The 21,159-nt window shown below is 42.1% G+C and overlaps 1 protein-coding gene across 3 annotated transcripts in view; it reads left to right on the forward strand.

Moving 5' to 3' along the window:
* The first annotated feature begins 4,722 nt into the window (after nucleotides 1-4,722).
* TEX26 (testis expressed 26) overlaps nucleotides 4,723-21,159 on the forward strand; it is a 30,319-nt gene continuing 13,882 nt past the window's right edge. Inside the window, exons 1-4 of one of the 3 annotated variants that reach the window (XM_044777329.2) lie at nucleotides 4,765-4,944; nucleotides 10,180-10,261; nucleotides 15,768-15,933; nucleotides 19,182-19,338. In XM_044777329.2, coding sequence (XP_044633264.1) covers nucleotides 4,884-4,944; nucleotides 10,180-10,261; nucleotides 15,768-15,933; nucleotides 19,182-19,338 — 466 coding nt within the window. In that variant the 5' untranslated portion in view covers nucleotides 4,765-4,883. Of the gene's footprint in view, nucleotides 4,945-10,176; nucleotides 10,262-15,767; nucleotides 15,934-19,181; nucleotides 19,339-21,159 lie in introns of all 3 variants that reach the window. The other 2 variants (XM_044777328.2, XM_070520467.1) reach the window with 2 other exon arrangements.

Here is a 21,159-nt window from a genome sequence, read left to right on the forward strand (position 1 = left end):
ATATTTTAACAGTTTAAGATCAATAGAAATCTATAGGGCAACAAAGACCTAAGCAATCTGTCCATGCATTCAGTTCATTCATTCATTCAACACATGGGATTAAGTGGCTACTGTGCACAGTACACTGAGGTGGATACTGGTATATAAAGGTGCCTACAGCACAGCTCTTGCTTTCAAGGACCTTCCAGTCTTGTAAGGAAGGCAGACGTCCAAGTGAATAAAAACAACAGAATAAGTGCCACTAGAGAAGCTCAAAAAGAACAGCTAAGGACCGCATGATCCAGTTTAGAGATCAAATTAATGAAGTCTAACTGTGAAATTTAGTTTTAAAACAAATATGTGAGGATTGATTTATCCCAGCCACCAATTTATCAAAGCTCCCAGTGGAAGAGTCACCTTGGAGGCTGTTAATTTATTCCACTAGAATGCAAATCCAGAAATTATCTACAGCATGAGGGACGTTTTCTTTCTCATTACCTCATGGTTATAGTTTGATTTTTGGCTGAAGGATAACATTGCCCAACTTGATCGCCTACCTTAATTATCAGCTCGAATGTCTTTTTACTGTTTCAAATCCCCAATCTATCTTCAAAGAGCAAAGTTATGCCCCTATTTGAGAAATTCAAAAGAATGTGTATCAGTTTCTGAAGGGAGTTTCTAAAGAATTTCAAAAATGCTTTAAGCAATGGCAGTGTCATTAGAATAAATTATTACTTTGAAGAAAAGAGTGTTCATTTGGGTGGATAAATGCTGGTATAACAGATTTAAAATGAGTGTTCACACTTGATATTCACTCCTTGAATACACTTGAGAGAACTAACAATACAAGGCATTGGTAATTACCCAACGACTGACTCGGTCAGCTTACTTCTTAAGGGTTCAGAAAGAAGAAAAACCCAAGGATCAGAGACAACATGGATGGCCCAGGAGAGAGGTGACATTTATATGGGACTGATGAGGTTTTGATAGAATTAACAGTCTGAACTTGCTGTTTTGGCTTTATTTGGGTAAAATGTAAGTAAGTTCGGTGACTGGCAAGTTAGAGGTTAGAATTTACCCCATTAAACTGGACTTTCCTAAGATAATAGAGAATATTATAGGATTTTCTTTTCTGAACTTTTCAATAAATAGATAGCAATTCTTTTTGGACTGCTTAACCACAACCCCTCAGTGGCAGACATGAACTAGAGGACCTCAGGAAGATCTCCGTCTGTGCAGATATTTGGTCAAACATCGTTCTGAATGTTTCTATGAGGTCGTTTTTGGATGAGATTAATGTTTAAATTGCTGGACCTTGAGTAAAGCAAATTCCCGTCCACTATGTGAGTGGGTCTCTCCCATTAGTTGAAGGCCTGAGTAGAACAAAAGACTGCTCTTGCCTGAGCAAGAGGGAATTCCACACAGATGGCCTTTGGACTTGAACCTCAACACTGCCTTTGTCCTGGGCTTCCAACCTGCTAGCCCACCCTGCCATTTTGGACTTGCCAGACTCCACAATTGTGTGAGCCAATTCCTTACAATAAATCTCTCTCCCTCTCTCTATGCACACATCCTCTCTCTCTCTCTTTTTCTCTCTCCCTCTGTTGGTTCTGGTTCTCTAGAGAACCCTGAATAATAGAGTCCATCACAGAAATTGAGAAAATGTTTTATGAGTTAATCAGTCAGCTAAAATAAAGAAGAAAAAGCAATATTCTGGTTTTTTTACACAAAGACACTTGAATAAAAGCATTACATACTACAAAGTAAAAGAAAGTCCTTTGTCCAAATATAAAAACCAAGCCAGAGAAGCTTCACTCAGAATATTTGTATCCAAAATACTTGGGCATCGCTGTAGACTGAGACCTCTTGTGGGCTTTTGGAAGCAGCCACCTGCCAAGGCTTGTTACACGTCCTTCACTGGCTTGCTCTTTAATTCTCCCATCAACGCTTTCCCATTCTCCCTCTCCTTCAGGAGACAGCCTTGCCTCTCACACTACCTGGAGCAGGGCTTCTCAAACTCCAGTGTGCCTAGGAACCTCTTGGATGCCTTGTTAAGCTATAGATTTTGATTCAGTAGGTCTGGGTAGAGCCTGAGCTTCTGTGTTTCTAGCAAGCTCCCTGGTGATGCTGAGACTGCTGGTCCTGGGACAAGGCTCTAGATCTGTCCATCTTAAACTTTACGAATCACCTGTGGATCTTGTTAGACATGCAGAAGCTCAGACCCTGCTGGAATCAGAATCCACGTTCTCGCAAGATGCTCAGGTGTCGGCGGTGCCGTCAGTCTGAGGAGCAGAGTGCTAGCGCCCCTGTCTTCTCCAGGCCTGGGCCCTACCTGCTCTCTCCTGTGGCATCAGCTCCCTCTCCCTGCTCCTTACCCTGGCCTGTGAACTAGGTTACTCTTCTCTCATTTTAAGTAATAATTCTCTATGTGACCCACGCCCTCTCCACCAGCTAGAGACTTTCTTCTCCTTCTCAGCCAAAATTTGAGTGTCCTGTGCTTGCTGTCTCCTCCCTCCACCACCCACCCACCCCTGTCTTTATACTTCACAGCCTGTTCCCTCTGTGCATATGTGTATGTGTGTGCAGAAAGAAATTTACTGTAATAATTTAAATTGGAAACAACCAATTAACATTTAACCCATTCAATACAACTACTCTCAATTGTTTTTGATCAATTAAAAACTCTGTGAAAGGCATATAGTAACCTAGACCTCTTAATTTCTGTATGGTTAACCTGTTCTGGCAGGTGATACGGAAACTTGCTTCTCTTACTCCTGGAAAAAGAGGCCGGGATTTATAGACTTCCCATCTGAGTCCTTCACTCTGTTGTTGAACCCGCTCCAGCAAACTCTCCTTGTGCTCAAGTGAATTCCAAGCTCTCAGCATGGCTACAGGGCCTTCTGCTCCCACTGTCTCTCAGCCTCCCCCCACCCTTCACTACAGGGCAATACCATGTTCTCATGGGCTCTGGAGCACACGGGCTGTTCCATGCCTGCTGGGCCCGTGCTTGGCCTGTGGCCCCTCTGCCTCTTTACCTGGTTGCCTCCCAGGCATCCTTGAGAACTCAGCTCGGGCATTTCCTCTTCCAGCACCACCTCCCCAAGCTACCATAATTCCCAAGGCATTGCCCTTAATATGTTATCATCCAGCTCAGTGTTTGTGGAGGGACAGAAGAAAGGAAAAAAACTTCCACTTAATCATTGAAAGGGGTTGCCACCAGTGACTCAAATTCAGAGGCAAGAACCGTGCTGTACTGCTCACAATAACACGGATCCGCACCAAAAATCCACTTTGAAGCAGAAATGAAAGACTGTAAAAAGAATCAAGATCAGAATAGCAATGGGACGGAAGAGCAATATCCTAGGTTTGTGTGGCTTTACAACTTATAAATTATCGTTCAAACTATTAATCTTTACAGCACAGCGAGGTGGGTACTATATACTCATTTTACAGATAAGGAAACTATCGCTTTACCCCAAGGGCCCCCGGGTAGAAGGTACAAAGAGATCTGGCTCTCGATTCAGTGCGCACCCCACCAATTCACAGCTTGCCTAAGATGAGATGAATGTAAGACATTAATAAGAACTCACTTTTAAAATTCTATATACATACTCACTGCTCTACTTTAAAAATATATTTCTCTTAAATTAGGCTATGCTAATTAGCTCTACCATTTCCAGACAGTAATCTGTTATTGGGTGTTACTTTCCTTAATTTGGATGCCACTACTAAATCCTAATTTAGATTTATTCCTTTTAATAGCATTGACAGAAGTCTATGCTTTCTAACGCGTCCTACCATTCATTGCCTTACAATTTGGGAATCTAAAATGTGTTATGTTCATTCCCATTATGTGGGTAGGAAACTACGCTCAGAAAATTCTAGTTTGGCTCTTCATTTTAAAGAAATTCCACGCCCATGTACTTGGGATCCTTCCTCTGCTGCTTATTCTGTCTCCTCTGACAAACTCCCCTTTGTCATGTTCCATCAGTGGTCCACCTAAGGGCCTATGTTAGCAGAACTGCTCTAAAAGATAAGGAATGGTTGTAACTGCTTTCTAAGCATGTTGCCCACAGTCTCCACCCTATGCTTTCTGCATTCTCTTTGCACCCAAGTGGGTAACGGCTGTATCCTAACCTGGAGGCATTCAACATCATTAAGCACCTACTATATGTCAAGTTGCCAGGCAGGTGCCAGAACATGAAGATAAGAGACCCTCCATATCCTGTGAGAACTCTAACAGACATGTGGACAAGAGACATGGTTTAATCTGAATAATTAAATCAACAATCACAAAACACGATGGTTGGTGCCAGGAACATGGCCTGGTCAGGAGAAAGGAATCACAAACACCCCTGCCCACTCCTGATTCCAAGCATGCTTTTCACCCTGCTGCCCTCTCCTAATTCCTGTGTCCCGATGACCAGTCTGGTAGCATGAAACTCTCTCAGAAACTCTGGTTCTAGTTCTTACACAAAATGACTTGTGATTTTGTCCTCTTGCTTGGTTCCTAATTACTGCAAGATCCATGAAAACCTTGCCCACATTTGCTTAAGCTGCAAGTCATGAACAGCTGAAAATTTGCGGTTGAAAAATCTGACAATACGTTCTCTTCAATCTACTCCTCCTTTTGCTCCTCTCCTAAATACACAAAACAATGCTCAGGAAGGCTCATTGCAAGAACTATACAAATACATGAAAGTAAGTAGGAGACATCTCGCTCTCCGCGCGCCGTCCCCAGCCAGCCTGCGTGAGCGCCCTACGCCCGCAGACGTGGCCCGGGTTTGACTGCGGGGAAGTGACCCGCGTCTCCATGGCGACGCGTCACAAAGCAGCCGCGCTGCCTGCAGCGGCGTCCTGTCCTGGTGGAGAAGGAGAACCAGCGACTGCCTCTTCGGGCAAGAATGGCACAGCCTGAGCTCGAGGCTCTGGGCCCCTCTCAAGACGGCCACAAGATCCGGCCCAGTAAGACTGCGGCGCTGCCAGCTGGCAGGGGGCGGGGGAGGGGTCTCTCCCGCAGATGGAGCACGCCAGAGCCAAGGCTGCTTCGATCCCCCAGGGTGTCTGCCTTCCTCTTATGGGCGGGACTCAATTTAAGGAGAGGCTGGGAGTCACGCAGAATGAAGGGGTGTTCATGACCTTGTCCCTTTCCGGCCCTTTGCCATCCTTTCTGCCAAACCCCTCGCTAAAACGCTCAGGTGCTTTTAAACACCCATAAAATGCTTGGCTGGGAGAGGACAAGAAAAAGGAAGGAGCAGTGCCTTTCCAGGAGAACAAGGCCAGAGACAAGGAAGAGAGGTCGTGAAGCTCTGAAGAGAGCAGATCCAGCCGAGTGGGGAGGTGCAGAACACTGAGAAACGAGCCCCAAGCGCATCTGCAGAGGCAGTGCGCCCCAGCCGCCTGTCGCAGAGGCTGGATCTGTGGCATTCAGCTGTCGTGTCTAACCTTTGCTGATTTTTCTTTCAAAGTGATTTTGTATTTAACAGATGTAGCGCGATTAATACTAATTTTGCATGCAAATGCAGCAGGTTTACCAACTCAGCTTTTTGTGTCAGTGCAGGGAGAGCCACTCTAGCTGTGATGCTGTGGCTGATTACTGTGCAGTCAGCTCCTTCTTGGCTTTTCTCATGGCACTAATAACCCACTGCAGCCGTCTAGCTGGGTAATTGTGGTTCCACGGTGGCTACAGAGCAGTGGGGATTGTTCAACTACAGATTCCCTAGAATTGTAGTCCCACAAGAATGAATGAAATGGGTATTTTCATTCCATTTACTTTGTAAATTAAGGATAGAAAATGAAAATACTTAATTAGTACAAAAAATATTGAAAACACCCAGTTTCTGTATGTTGGTAGGGCAGGGCGGAGAGTGAGGGGAGAGAGCCTCTGCCCCAGAATCCCTTTCTCCCACCTGTTGAGTCTCGTCCCCCTTTCTAGCCACCCTGTCTCTTCTAGTCTGGGACATGCTAGGGTCCTCCAAGATTCATCCTTCTCAGTTTACATCCTCTATGTAAGGGGCCGCCTCGTGCCACAGGGCTTTACGTCTATATAAAAGTGCCAACGGCTCTCTGATCTTTACTCTAACTCAGAGGTTCCTCCTAACCGTCGGACCAAAATATCCAACTGTCTACCAGATCCGTCTGGATGTCACAGAAGGACCTCAACCTCAGCATGGACATAATTACACTCCTTGTCCTCCTAGACTTTGGGGCAGTTAGGAGGGTCCCAGCCTCACAAAGTAGGAGGGAGGGCAGCTTCAGTGACACCAGGTCTCATTGATTCTGCCTCTGACACTCTCCTTCCCTGGTAAGTTGGCCTCTTCACATCCCATCTTGGTCTCTAATAGCCACTCTGTGCTACTCTATCCTCCACTGCTACCAGTGCCACCCTTCAAAAGGTGGGCCTGATGTGTCACTGCCCAGCTTTGGTCCAAAAGTAGGATGAGGTTGATGATGACTACTGTCAGCTAACTGCTATTGAACTCTTGCTGTAGCCTGGGGCGCTTAAGTGTTGTATTCGTTCCAAGGACTGCTGTAAATAACCGCAAAGCCACCTGGTGGCTGAAAACAACAGAAATTTGCTTCCTCGCATTCTGGAGGCCAGAAGCCCAACATCAAGGTGCTGGCATGGCTGCACTCCCTCTGGTGGCTCTGGGGGAGAGACCTCCTTGCGTCTTCCAGCTTCTGGTAGCTGATGGCATTCTTGACTGTGGCCTCATCACTCCAGTCTCCGTCTCCACGGTCATGTCACTTCTCCTCTTCTTTGTTCAATCTCCCTCCACCTCTAATCTCTTATAAGGACGTTAAAATTAAATTTAGGGCCCACTGGAGAATCCAGGGTGGTCTCCTCATCTCAAGATCCTCACCTGCATCTGCAAAGACCCTTTGTCCAAATAAGGTCCCATTCACAGCTTCTGGGATTAGGACATGGACATGTCTTTCGGGGTCCCACTCAGCCTACTATAAATGCTTTAAATTTATCCTTTCCTTTAATCCTCATGACAACAATGTGAAGTTAGAATTATTAGCTACTATTAATACCTGCCTTATCTGTCAGAGTATTTTGAGAATAAGATGAGATAACATATGTGGAAATACTTTGTAAAGTGTAATATAGTATACACGTTAGCTTATATTTTATAATATTCTCAAAACTTTATAATGAGTTTTCACAATTGTGAATGCCTCCAGGGGTCACCAAGGTTAGCAGAATAAAGCTCAAGCTTGTAGCACAGGACACAAGGCTTCACCGACCTGTGGTCAGCCGTTTCTCCCTCCCTTCCCTCACACTGGGCCGCTTGTCGCCTCTCAGACTTTCAAATCCCACACTACGTCCTCAGCAAAGTGCTTCCCTCCATGTCGTCCTGCACTTCCCCGTAAAGTCCTACTAAATTAAGTCCCAGCTCAGATACCAGCTATTCTATGAAGTTCCTCCTGGACCCCACCTTGCTGGCCCTCCTCTCATCTAAGCAGTGAGAATCACACCTCCTCGGTCTTGCTATGACACACAGGACATCAGCCCATCTGTAAACTTGTGCTCATTGGATATTTGATATATTGGACAGGGTCTCTATGTCCCACTGCCTAGCACGGGGCTTGGCCCACGGAGGGGTGGAATTCAGGGTTTACTGTTAAGTGAACAGAGAATGAGAAAAGGAAAAACAGTCAGGAAGACAGAATCACAGGAGAGATTATCAGGCAGTTACAGAGAAAGACCCTGAGATACTTACATACCAAGAATAAAGGCAAAAGAAAGCAGCGACACACACTGGAAGCAGATTTTTAGAATATTAAGATTATAAATTTTAAAATTAATATTTATGTTAATGAAGAGGATTAATTCTAACAGCATGTTATTTTTGGAAGCTTTGTCAATGGAAGTAAAAAGCATATAAATACAGTTCTGACAAAAAGAATTCTAGGAAAAACCATTAAACACTAAATTCAAGAGAGATGTGCTGGAAATGGAGTGTGCATCATTTTAGCCATCCCAGTGCGTTAGACTTAGGGAGAGGGGGTACGCTTGGTCTCAGGCCCTAGAAGCAGCCGGGCATGCCGCTCCTGCACCTGCCACCTTCTGGAATAGGCTCTTCGCAACAGAAGGCTGCCAGCCCCAGCCTGTCCTCAGACGGGGAAAGACCACAGACAGGGACACCCAGAGGTGCATCTTGCTCTCTGCCATGGGAGATGCTGCCTGGAGTGCTGTTTTACCAGGGTTTTGGAGACATGTCTGCACCTAACAGGAAAGTGAGCCAGCCTAGGTCACTGCTGTTTGCCTTAGGAAAAAGAGAGGGAAGTGATGTGCAGTCTCTGTGCAGTGGATCCTTCCTGATTCTTCCAAGAGTCAAACACAGGTTAAATCAGGTTAAATGAAGGCTTCTTTTAAGAGCAGCACTGCCTCACAATTTCTTCCCACTTACTTGTCACTGCTTGAAATTCTCTTTAGAAAGGACATTTATTTCTGCTATTGGGATAAAAAGCTTTAAAGCTTAAAGTGATTCCCACTAAGCAGGGGTATCAAGGATAATGTCATTTCTCGTAGAGTGGGATCAGAGCGTAGACACCAGGAGTCTGCGTAAGTAGAGCACAGAGAGCAACGTGCAGGGGCTGAGGCTTTGGTTAGACTGGAGATGGCTTGAGGTGGAGGTGAAACACAACCAGTGGGAGGCAGCCGGTAAACAGCCACAGACGAGCAGATCCAACTGCATGGCTGGGTCCAAGGTTCTCTTAAATTAAAAACAAGACCTAGTTGGGAGAGACAGGGAGATGAACAGCAGGAAGTACACAGATGGCAAAAACGAAATGTTGGGTCAGGCTCTATATACTGAGCAGTGGCCTAGAGATCTTAAGACTCTTTGGAAATTCAAGATGCATTTGAGAAAGATACTTCACAGCACTTGTATTCAGGATGCCTGAGCAGGAACAAACTCAGGCAATGAGGTGGCTGCAGTGTTCTAGAGGGGAGGCGATGGACCCCATCCAGCAGTTTATTCAAACATTAAAGGGATCATTTCAACCCAGATTCTAGTGAAATGTGAAAAGCCACAGGTAACTGCCCAGATATGAAAAATGAGAGAATGATTGAATTAAATTTAAAATATATCCCCAAGAAGTTTGGTGGCACTTTGTTGACAATGGCATGTTGGGGCGGATAAAGTCTGTTGTTGTGTCTGCCCAATGGCTGATTCTCAGTGTTCATCCTCCGGGACCCCCAGCAGCGTTGCCATAGGTGGCCCCTCCCTCCTCCTGGAAGCATCTCCTCCCTTTGGCTTTCAGGACACACATGCTCCTGGTTTCCTCTCACCTCATTGACTGCTCTCCTCAGCCTCCTTCCCTGGTCCTCCGCATCGCCTCTTGGTATTGGGGTGCCCCAGGCTTCAGCCTTCGGACTTCGCCTCCGCTAACTATGCTCCCTTCCTTGTTGATCTCACCTGCTCTCATAGCTTGAAGTAACATCTACACTACAGAATCGTGCAGTCGTTACAAACAATGAATTAGAGCTGCACCAGATGAGTCCGAGGGGTTTCCCAGACAACTCTAAGTGACAGGAAAAAGGACACTTTGTATAATATGAGCCCATTTTTGTTAAACAAAATGGAAGGAACTAAAACCCAATATGTCAATGTATTTATATCTGTATAGATAAACCTGTATCCGATTATATCAGCAAGTATAAAGGTCTGGAAAAGAATAGGCACAATTGTTAACATAGGCTGCCTGGGAGGAGGGGTGGGGGGGAGGGTGATACAAGGCAGAGAGAGGAAGGAGCAAGGAGAAGGTGTCCAGGAGAAAACCTGACATGTAACTTAGGAGCCCTTTGTGAAATCATTTCATGTGTTTACAAGTCTATCTAATAATGATGCATGAAAAGTTGGTGTCTGAAACTGTAACAGCATCTTAAGATGATAGAATTTCAAATGAACTTTCTGCTTTATATCTTTATGTATTGCTGAACTCTTTAAAATAGCATTATGAATTCTCAAGAAAAACAATAGACCTATTTTTATTTGGGGGGGAAACTCAGATAATTAAATTGAGTTTCCCCTTTTAGTAGAGGCTACAAGTTGGCCTTTATTCCTTTAAACTCTAAATTGCTATCCAAAATGCTTTTCTGTTACACAATTATTTAATTATTTAAAGCAACATTCGATCAAGATATGCTGGTTTGACACATTTAAAACTGCTTTATTGTACTCCCAGCAGGCAACACCAGCTGGGACTCCTACGCGACCACGATGAAGACTGCGTTCACACCTAAGACAGGAGCAGCACCCGCTTTAATTCGGTACGTCCCTACTGGAGCCACACTGAGATACACACCTTAAGTTGTTCACTTGTCTACTGTTATTCAGAATTCAAAACAAATGGAAAGAGTAATCAGAGAAAGCTTATGAAAATGCACTCGGGTAGGAGCCGTTGCATGCACAGGTCTCCTCCAGGTGTCAGAGAGGGCTCCCTTCTTCAAACAGTGTCCAAACCTCCAGCAGGAAGACTAAGAAAACTGACACATGGATCCTTTACAAAGTCACTGTGTGTCGTGGTTTACAATAGAGCCAATATATAGGTTCATAGAATTGTGCTACCTAAGCACTAAGTATGAACTGAATCCATTACCTGATCTCCAGTAGGGAATGACAATTGAATGAATGGATGAACGAAGAATTGTGGGCACTTCCATCATCAACACCAGTCTTGTAAGCTGAGGAAGCCACAGTCCCTGACCTTACCTCCACTCCTCCAGTTTTGCTTCCTAAAGCAATGTTGGCTTGTACCTTCTCCTCCAACTCCACCTGACCTGAGGGTGGTGGGCATTTCTATCCCTCACCTGCCTCTCTAGGCTCATGGTGGGTAGTTGAGAGTGGCGTTAGGAAAGCCCTGTCATCTTTCATTGCATCAATGGTAGGGGGAGAAGTCAGCATGGAGAACCTTCCCATGACTGTCTTTACTCTGTAAATTGTTTCCAGTAGAGAGGATCCTTTCACCTTAAAAGTTCAAATTGTTGAGAAGTCAAATGGAGTATTGGCAAGACTGTGGCTGTGGAGTCAGGCAGAAATGGGTTCTAACCCAGCTCCTGCTCTAATCCTTATTGTCTCTGCCAGGCAAGTGACAAGCCATCTGTGGCTCAGTCTTATGGTTGGTGGTTGTTCTGAGGGCAGAATGAAAGACTAGTACAGTGACTAGCACCAAGAAATTACTCAAAAAATTTTCATTCATTTCCCCCCAGCATTATATATGACATACTTCCAAAAAGTGCAGGGCTGCAAGACTCCTGATTTCCGAGTTATTGGCTGTCCCACTGAGTCACGTTATGTCCTTAACTTGGAGATTTATCATCTGACAGCAATGATTATGCCAGCTTCCCAGACTGTAACAGTTGTCTGGAGAAGAAACATTTGGGATGAAAGCCAAAAACAAATGGATACTAACAGAGTGTAGGTCAGTGGCCTTCAAATTCACATAATTTTTAAGTTTACAGAAAACTTTCCATCATAAATTTACATAGTTGCAAAAAATAAAACTTCCAGCCCATCCTAAATATTGACATTTTAAAATAAAACTGTTGTCATGCCTTTGAATATATTCAATGGGTAATCTAAACATCTTAGCAAATTCACACACCCTGTCATCTTTTAAAAAATACACACACAAGCTCTTTAATAGACGATTGATTTCATCCCTTTTCCTTTTTGAACTCTTATTTCTACCCCACTTCCTCCATAGAATTTTACCCTGCTGTAATATATTTTGTGTTTGAAAGCAGTTTATTGATCACTGCATTATACTTCTTTGCAACAACTTTAGTATATTAATTGAAATTAATTTTTAAACATTAGGCCCTAAGTATTGAGTTATGACAATTGTTTTTAGTATGCAATTGCTCAAAGCAATAAACACATTACAAATGTTAATAATTACTAAATATGAAAAGTATTTTTTGGAACTGCATCTTAATGAGATAAATGGGGAGGTTTTGTTTTCAATTAGTTTATGTATCTAGTTTTGAGTGTTGTCTTTTTGAAATAAGACTGCATTCAGCATCAATTTTTTTCTGCTTTTTTTTTTCCAATTTATAGATGTAGTGTTGAGAAACTTAGTTCACATAATAAGCAGACGTGAATGAAAGCAGTCTTAGTGTAGCATTGCCATTCAGTTCTCTGAACTCTGTCTGAGTTACATGCCAAAAATCACACGATGACTTTTAATGATTGATTGACTAACAACTTGGTTGTGTACTCCTTCAATTTTATTGAAAGAAAATAATTAGATGATTTGTCATCCAGTTATTGAGTTATTCACTCTCATTTTCTGAGAAGTATACTGAAAAGGCATGTCTTAACAAATGACTATTAAATTACATCTGTTACTCTTTCACTTAGAGGAAATTTGTTTAATATTATATACTCAAAAAGAACTTAGCAAGTAGGAACATTAATTTCAATAAGTGTTTTCCAATGCAATCTTTTTTTAAAATAAAAGGTTTTTATCATCACATAATTTAAATATATTTTTATCAAAATCGTGGAGCTGAAAATTTAACTCATACAATTTACACCATGTTTACCTAGTTGGTAAAATCAGTCCTTGTCAAGCCAAAAAGCAAAATTAGGTTACTTCTTGTCAAAATAAAATCTGACTGCACTTCTAGTTCAAATAAATGTTAACATATGTTTTAAGGCATATTACGAAAACTTGATAAATTACAGAATGCATATTTTAGAGAAGATTATTAAAAGTAGACAGGGAAATATAAAAAGATTCAGGTCTAATATATCAATTATATCCAAGTAATAAAAATAATGCAATGAAGCATTGTTCACAATAGTCAAGATGTGGAAGCAACTTAAGTTCCCACTGACTGATGACTGGATAAAGAAGATGTGGCATGTATATACGATGGAATACTACTCAGCCATAAAAAAGGATAACATTGTCTCATTCGCAGCAAAATGGATGGACCTTGAGGGTATTATGTTAAGCGAAATAAGCCAGATAGAGAAAGACAAACCCTGTATGACTTCACTCATATGTGGAAGATAAACAAACACATGGACAATGAGAAAAGATTAGTGGTTACCAGGGGAAAGTGGGGTGGGGAGTGGGCACACACGGTGAAGGGGTGTACCTGTAATATGACTGACAAATAATAATGTACAACTGAAATTTCACAAAGTTGTAAACTGTCATAACCTCAACTTAAAAAAAATGTAATGAAATGTGTAGCTAAACGTGTAAGTTATCTGTGAAGTGAGGAGTAGGATAAAAAAATATGATGTTCCTTGGTTAAATATGTTCTCATGTATGTAGAACTCTGGTGCTTGACTTTTGCAAATAATTAAATAATAATTAAGTATAAAAATCAGAAACAGTTTCATTGACTTCTTTAGACACCAGATCAAGCATTTGCTATGAATTTACTGAAAGAGAAAGTTACATATGGTAGGAATTAATTGGTCTGGCAAGCCAGTATATACCTCCATGTATTGTTAATATTTTACAACATAAAATAAAATGAGGACCAGCTGTATTGGAGTAAATATTTCACAATATGATATGGTTAAAAAATAAGATTTAAATACCTTATTAAATGATGAATACAAAATCTGAAAAAAAAATCGCAACATTTTTATGTACCAGTTTTATCCAGTGAATCTTTAAAAATTTGGTAGTTTCTGAAAGGATCCCAGTTATATTGAGAAGAATCAGCATCTCCACTCTGTACTGCTTCATCTACTCAGAGATGCTTTTCTTTGCAGTTAATGACATCTCTTAGGGATTAAAAAAAGCTGAAAAAATGCTTACCTCTAAATGTGGGCAAAAGAGCCAATTGAAGCCGTCTCTAGTCTCTGTGCTCCTCTCAAGAGGCTTCTCTCTAAAGAGGGGTGAACATTTTATGATTGTTAGCGGATGAAAAACTGGACGTTACTCTCAGCCATGCCACTCTACAATGTAGCTAAATTCAGAACATCGCCACGCAGGCCGAAACGCCCTGGTTACGGCACCTCCTTCCCTCTGTCAGGAGCGTGCATGAGACGCCCCGGCAAGTGTATGGAGGTTGGATTACAAGTCGGCTTCCCCTGCATCACTATAACAAGGTTTCCCTCCGCTGGGCACCGCCTCATGGTCGGAGGCTTACACTCCGAGGTGTGCTGCACCTTAGTAAGATCTTGTGGTGAAGTGGGGAGGGGAGGAAGGGCCGTGGGAGGAAAGGATGAGCAGATGGCTTGTTCTCAGGCAGGCACATGATAGGAAAGTGTACTGAGGAACGGAGACACGAAAGTCAATTCCTTTAAAGCTCTCTGTGCTGTGGTCCCTTTGGAAAATCTTCATGTACCTTTGATTCTTCAGTTTGATTTAGGACCTCAGTCCCACTTGACCCTGAATGGCAAGTAAAATAGTCCATCAGTCAGATGGATCCCACTTTCCAGATGGTTGGTAGACTCTTACATACATAACCTGCATCTAACCCAGCCCTCTTTTTTAAAAAAGCCAATATGAAATATTTTAGGTATACACAAAGGAATATACAGTGAATCTCCAGGTATCACTCAGCTTCGATAATCAACACTTTTAGGCACTTGTTTGCCGTAGGCTGCACCAGCCTTCCCATTGGACGATGTTGAAGCAAATTCCAGGCATTATGCATTATTTCAATTCTAACTGCTTTTTCCTTATCTTTAAGTGATAAAGACTCTTTAAAAATACCTAGCGATGATGGGGTTGGCCCCGTGGCCGAGTGGTTAAGTTAGCGCGCTCCGCTGCAAGCGGCCCAGTGTTTCATTGGTTCGAATCCTGGGCGTGGACATGGCGCTGCTCGTCAGACCATGCTGAGGCAGCGTCCCACATGCCACAACTAGAAGGACCCACAACGAAGAATATACAACTATGTACCGGGGGGCTTTGGGGAGAAAAAGGAAAAAATAAAATCTTTAAAAAAAAAACAAAAAACGTAACGATGCCATGATCTCACCTAAAAAAATTCCTTAATATCAAATACTGCCAATCAGCAATGAAGAAGTCTTCCCGATTGTCTTATAACTAAAAACCCACCAACTGGTGCGAAATTGGATCCAAACAATGTCTACCCACTGCATTTGGTTATTTTATCTCTTACTTCATTTAAACTACAGGTTCCCCTCTTTTTTTTTTTTTCCTGAGAATTTCTTTGTTGAAGAAACAGATCATTGTTCTGATTTCATCCCCATCATGTCATTTAAAATATTTCTCTTTTCATGTATTTCCCGTAATCTGACATTCCAAAGACTTCATCTGATTCATCGGGTATTTTGGCAAAAATATTTAATGGGTGGTGCTGTGTATGTCCATCCTGAGCACATGATATCTGGTGGTCCCACTTCGAGCTGTGAGTGGGAACTGTTGATCATTACCTTGATGCATTCTTTCTTTAGGGACTTGCAAACCAATGCTATCCTAATTCTTTCTTTACTTCTGTAGAGAGAAACTTTTCTTCACCGACTGTGTGGTTACACTGAAGTACTGTTTATACAGGACAGTGCTCAGCTCTTTAAAAAATTAATTAAAAAAATTAATGAATTTCAGATTGTTATTCTTTTAAATTTCATTTTAAGTCTCCCATACTTTTGCTAAGAGCCATCCTAAGATACAGGATTGTTTCTTTTCAGGGGAATCTGGAAATTACATGATTTCTGGCATCAAGTCTTAAGCCAGCTAATCTTTAGAAGAATGTAATGAGTAAAATTATTTGACATACGTACAACTGTGAGATTTGGTATTTAACCTCTTACTCTAATTTCCAATATCTTTTCTTGTAGTCAGAAAAGTATCAGAAGATTAGGATATACGTATTCACTTAGTGATCCTATTCCCAACCAGACACAGTACAATGATGAGTATGTCTGGAAAGCATATTCCAGAGAAGATTTGATGAGAACTGGCACTTCAAGAGGAATTGGGAGCCACAAATATTACCCCACTCAAGTAAGATGACATCTACATATCTGTTGAATTTAATACTGTATCAATAATCCATAAGAACTAGAGTTTGAATATATCCAGAAGATCCTTCATCATCTACAGTTAATGGTCCTTCTTAGACTGTTTTTTTGCTCACCTCACTTTTATTTCTAACTACCTCTCCCTTATCCCCTAAATTCGTTTAAAATTTTTAAAACTCAAAGTGAAATTCACATAGCATAAAATTAACCACTTTAACGTGAACAATTCACTGGCAATTAGTACATTCATCATGTTTTGCAGCCACCACCTCCATCTCATTCCAAAATATTTCCATCATCCCAAAAGGAAGCCCTATAGCTATTAAGAAATTACTTCCTGTTTCCCTCTTCCTTAGCCTTTGGCAACTACCAGTCTGCTTTCTATCTCTATGGATGACCTATTCTGAACATTTTATATGTGGAATCATACAATATGTGACCTTTTGTGTCTGGCTTCTTTCCCTTAGCATAATGTTTTTGATGTTCACTCACATTGTAGCATCTATCAGTACTTCATTCCTTTTTATTGTTGAATAATATTCTATTGTAAGTATATACCACAATTTGTTTATCCATTGATGGACATTTGGTTGGTTTTCACCTTTTGGCTATTAAGAATAATGCTGCTATGAACAGGCATCTGCAAGTATTTGTGTTTGATATTATGCATTCTCAAGCCAACAGACCTTTTATCATTTTGTGGACTTTATCTGGTATGCCCTTCTCCTGTGCACCGAGAAAACTCATGGATTCTTCAAAGCTCAGCTTAAAGAGATCCATCACTAATTTCCTTCTCCTCTGGATGGATGTAACTGACCCTCCCTCTGTTTTCTTGACAATGGATACCCTTCTCCTATCACAAAAGGCAATGCCTAATTGTAGTAAAGGCTTTCATTTACTTGAATGCCACCTGAAATGGTGCCACCTGGAATGGAGCCACCTGGATGACTTCAATAGAAAATAAGGCAGTAGAATGGACAGGATTTGATGACTGAAAGGATGTAAAAGACAAGAAAGAAGAAAGAACGAAGGACGGTGTTCCTGTTTTTGACTTGGATGGCTAGATGTTTGCTGATGCTGTTTACTGAGCTGGAACATGGAAAAGGACCAGGTTTGGTGAGGAAGGGCATAGGGGAAAATGTGAGTTCAGTTGAAACATGTTGGTTGAGGATATGTTCAACAGGCAGTTGACTATACAGACCTGGAGCTCGTGTGGAAGAGGTGAGCTGTAGACCCAGACTTTGGGGTCATTAGAACAAACACTCATACCCCATTTAATTTGGTTCCTCACGGCACCCATTCATTATAATCTATTTACCTCTTAAATATTTTCTTTAAGATTTTAAAGTTAATGTAAAATAGTCAGTTACAATATTATATTGTATATGTGTACATATACATACACATACATACAGCATTTATTTTCCCTTTGTTATTGAAGGCTCTCAGCCAATGAGAGCCACTGTAGTAAGGTGTTCTGTGCTCTCTCGGCCAATGAGAGCTCCCATGCCAGACTGCAGACCCTCCCAGCACACAAGTGACCTTCCTGTCAGCCTGAGTTGAGGGTGTGCTGCCTTGTTTGCTCTCCTGAGGCAGTTATTTCTGCCATTTATTTTGTTTTCTGTTAAACAGTTTTGAGGGTGGCTCAGGGCCTGGACTAGGATGACACTAGCATGGTGCTCCCACTCTGCTAACAGGGAGGATCTGCCACTAAGGAACAGAGGAGGAGTATCGCCCTGGGAGTTCAAATGCGGACTGGTGGTTTGGGGCTCCTGCAGAGAAAGAGCAGTGGAAAACGAGGGCTGATGTCTGCAGCAACTGTAACACGTCAAGGTGTGGGCAGTTTGGTGGAAACGGGCTGGAGGCAGGTCAGGACTTGACCAGTGCTCGTGAGCCCCTGCAGCTGATTCGGTTGGATGGCTGATGAGTGGAGTCTACACCTGGGATCTGAACCCACGTACCCAGGCCACCAAAGTGGAGTACATGGATCTAACCACACAGGCACGAGGCTGGCCCCAAGAACTATGACTTTTATGACTTTTACTATAAAAGAAATGAGGAGCCATTGCGGGCTTTTGAGAAGAGGAATCACATGATGATGTTTTAAGAGGATTGGCCCAGCTGAGAGTAGACTGTAAGAGAGTAAAGATGGCAGCAGAGATACTAGACGGGAGCCTATCGCAATGATCTAGGAGATAAATGATGACGGCTTTAGTGTTAGACTAGGGTGTTAGCAGTAGGAAGAATAAGTGGTCAGACTCTGGATATATTTTGTAGGTAAATAAGGTTTCCTGATGTCTAGAATGTGGGATGTGAAGCAAAGAGATGGACTAAGGAACACTCCAGGGATTTAGGTCTAAACAGTTAGAAGGAGAGTGGCCATTAACTGAAATGTGGAATACTCTAGACTTAGTAGGACTCTCAAGAATTCAGCTCTGTGGGCATGTGACGTTGGAGGTGTCTTCAGTAAACTTTCAATAGGAGATCTTAGGAAGCCAGTTGCATATATGGATCTAAGTTGAGAGGAGAAGTCTAAGCTGAAGATAAATTTGGGAGTCATCTGATGTGGTTGGAATAAAATGAGCCTGGATGAGATCATCAAGCTAGAAAATAGAAGAGCTTTGAGGATCAAACCTTGGGGCACTTCACCATTAAGAGATCAAGGATGCTTAAAAGAAGCAATCTTCTCAGGGAAATAGGAAGCAAGGTCCTGAGGGAGAGAGAAGATGGAAAGAGGTGGTGGAGGATTCAAGTTTGATAATCGTAACATCTCCTTGGAGGTGAAGAGGAGAGAAGGCCCACCCTCCCCACCCTACAGGACGCTGCTGAGGCCTCTGCGTGTGACCCAGGGTGTCTCTCAGGGCCCGGGGCTCTGAGGGGAAGCACAGCTCTCTCTGTTCTCGGGCGTGTGTAGCCGGAGCTAGAACTCACATGGGTCTTCTCCTCTTCTCGTCTTGTCCGGAGATTTCTGATGGGAGGCACAGCTCTTTGGATTTCACAAACACATTCTCTTGTCGTCTACATGAAAAGTCAAAGAAATGACCAAGTACCCTGGTTCCAGCTGGGTAAACTGATGGCTCCTGTGGACAGGCTCCTGCATACACTGCAACTGCAGAGTGGTCCCTGGGTGTAAAGGACTCAAAAAGAAAATGTTCACACAAACACGTATATTCTTCACTCTGTTAGGGGAACCCATGTGAATTTTCTTGAAACTTGTGTTTGTATTGACAGGGGTTCTTTCCCTGGACACTTCCTCAAGGTCCATCAAAGCCATCAGTGAAGAGCTACTTCCCTTGGAAAATGGCTGCTTCAGTGGACGAGGTTAGGAAGGCAATATCAAATCAGTTTATTTCCCAGACGAGAAGAGTCTTTGTGGACAGAAAGGAAGGTAAACGTATTTATTTTTCTCCTTTCCCTGGTAATGTGTTAGGCACTGAAGTCGCAGTGGCGAGCGGCGCAGATGCAGTCCCTTCCCACAGGGAACTCACAGTATGGACATGGAAAAAAGCAATTTAGCAAACAGAGTCAAATATAACAAGGTGCACGCCGTGGAAAATGCAGGGTGCTCTGGCAGCACACAGTAGGACATCTAGCCTAATGTGGGGAGGGTGGTCAGGAAAGGCTTCTTGGGCCTGAAGGACAAGGACAAATGAGCCAGGTGAAGATGAAGAGATTGAATTAAACATACTGTTTCCAATTCTTCACTACTTGTCTACCATTTTTAAAAGTCAAAACTTACTTTTATTAAACAAATGCATGCATGTACTTAAATCAAATTGATACCTAAAAGCTTATAAGGAAATAACAGTACTTCTTGACCCACCCCTCTCCTCTCCCAATCCTACTCCTCTGTGGCAATTTCAGTCCTTTCAACTGTTTCGTCCTACGTGATCCTCTGTATTTTAAAATAATATGCTTATACTGCTAGTTTGGATTCAGCAATTTTAGACATCATTGACTTCCTGTCCTGGTGGTTGAGGATTTGGCTCTCCTATAACTTCCTCACTCCCCCTCCATCCATCCTCTCGATATAATTATATTACAAAATTTTGGTTAATTCAATTGCTACTGTTTATATTGTGATTACAATGATATGATGTAATATGATTATATAAACATTTACTGCTGAGCCAGGTGTCATTTTATGATTATGTTTCCTTTGGCTTTTTTTTTTTTACAGGAGTTAATAATTGACTTTGTTTCATATGCTTCGTTTTCTATGTGCATGTCACTAAGTTTTTCCAAATATTTGCCACACACTTACCAAGGTTTTTCCCAAACACAGTTTCAAACATTCTTTCAGTTTGCGTGTTTTCCTGGATATCTTCTTTCTGACACCCTCCCTCATTCTCCTTTAATCTGAACTGGTTGCTCTGTATAGCTTTGCTATCCATTGTGCCCTGAGACTTCCTTTTTCATCATTCTGGGCATTTCTTTGGCCTCTGCCTGCATTGGATCTCATTTCCTGAGTACACACCCTCCTCTTTCTTGTTCCTTCTCCCTCATTTTGCTGAAGCACATCTTCTAGTAGCTTTCTAAGAAAGGGTACATGGGAGGAACTTTTTTGAGAGTGTCCCAAACTAGAAGTGTCCTGTATTCTTCCTTACACTTGTTTGATAGTTTGGCTGGATATGGAATTCTAGGATGATGATCATTTTCCCTCAGAATGCATTCCTCCAAATGACTTCTAGCATCCAGGATTTCTTTGTAGAAGACTGATGCCCTTTTGATTCCTGACTCTTTTGTATTTTTTTTCCTGGAAACTCTCAAGTTCTTCTCTTTATTCCTAACATTGTGAAATTTCACAGTTGTGTGCATTAGTGAAAATCTTTTGTCATTAATTGTATTGGACAATCAGGGTCCCTTTCAATCTAGAGACTCATGTCCTTCAATTCTGGGAATTGTTTCCCGCACAGTCCTCACCTGTTTTTCTTCCATCTCTTTCTCTGTTCTCTTCTGGGACTGCTGTTACTTGGGTTGATCCTCCGATTTTCTTAACTTTTCTCTCCTGGTATCTTTCTCTTTGTATTTTTGGTCTGTTTAGTTGAAAAACTCTTTGCTTTTTGATCCAACTCTTCTATTGAATTTTAATTTTAGCTCTCATATTTTTAATCTCCAAACCCTCTTCATTCTTCTCTCTGATTATTTTTTTTAAAATAGCATTCTGTTCTTGTTTTATAGATGCAGTAATTCTCTTATAAATTTTAGG

The sequence above is a fragment of the Equus asinus genome, chromosome 11, assembly GCF_041296235.1.
Source record: "Equus asinus isolate D_3611 breed Donkey chromosome 11, EquAss-T2T_v2, whole genome shotgun sequence".
Lineage (NCBI taxonomy): Eukaryota > Metazoa > Chordata > Mammalia > Perissodactyla > Equidae > Equus > Equus asinus.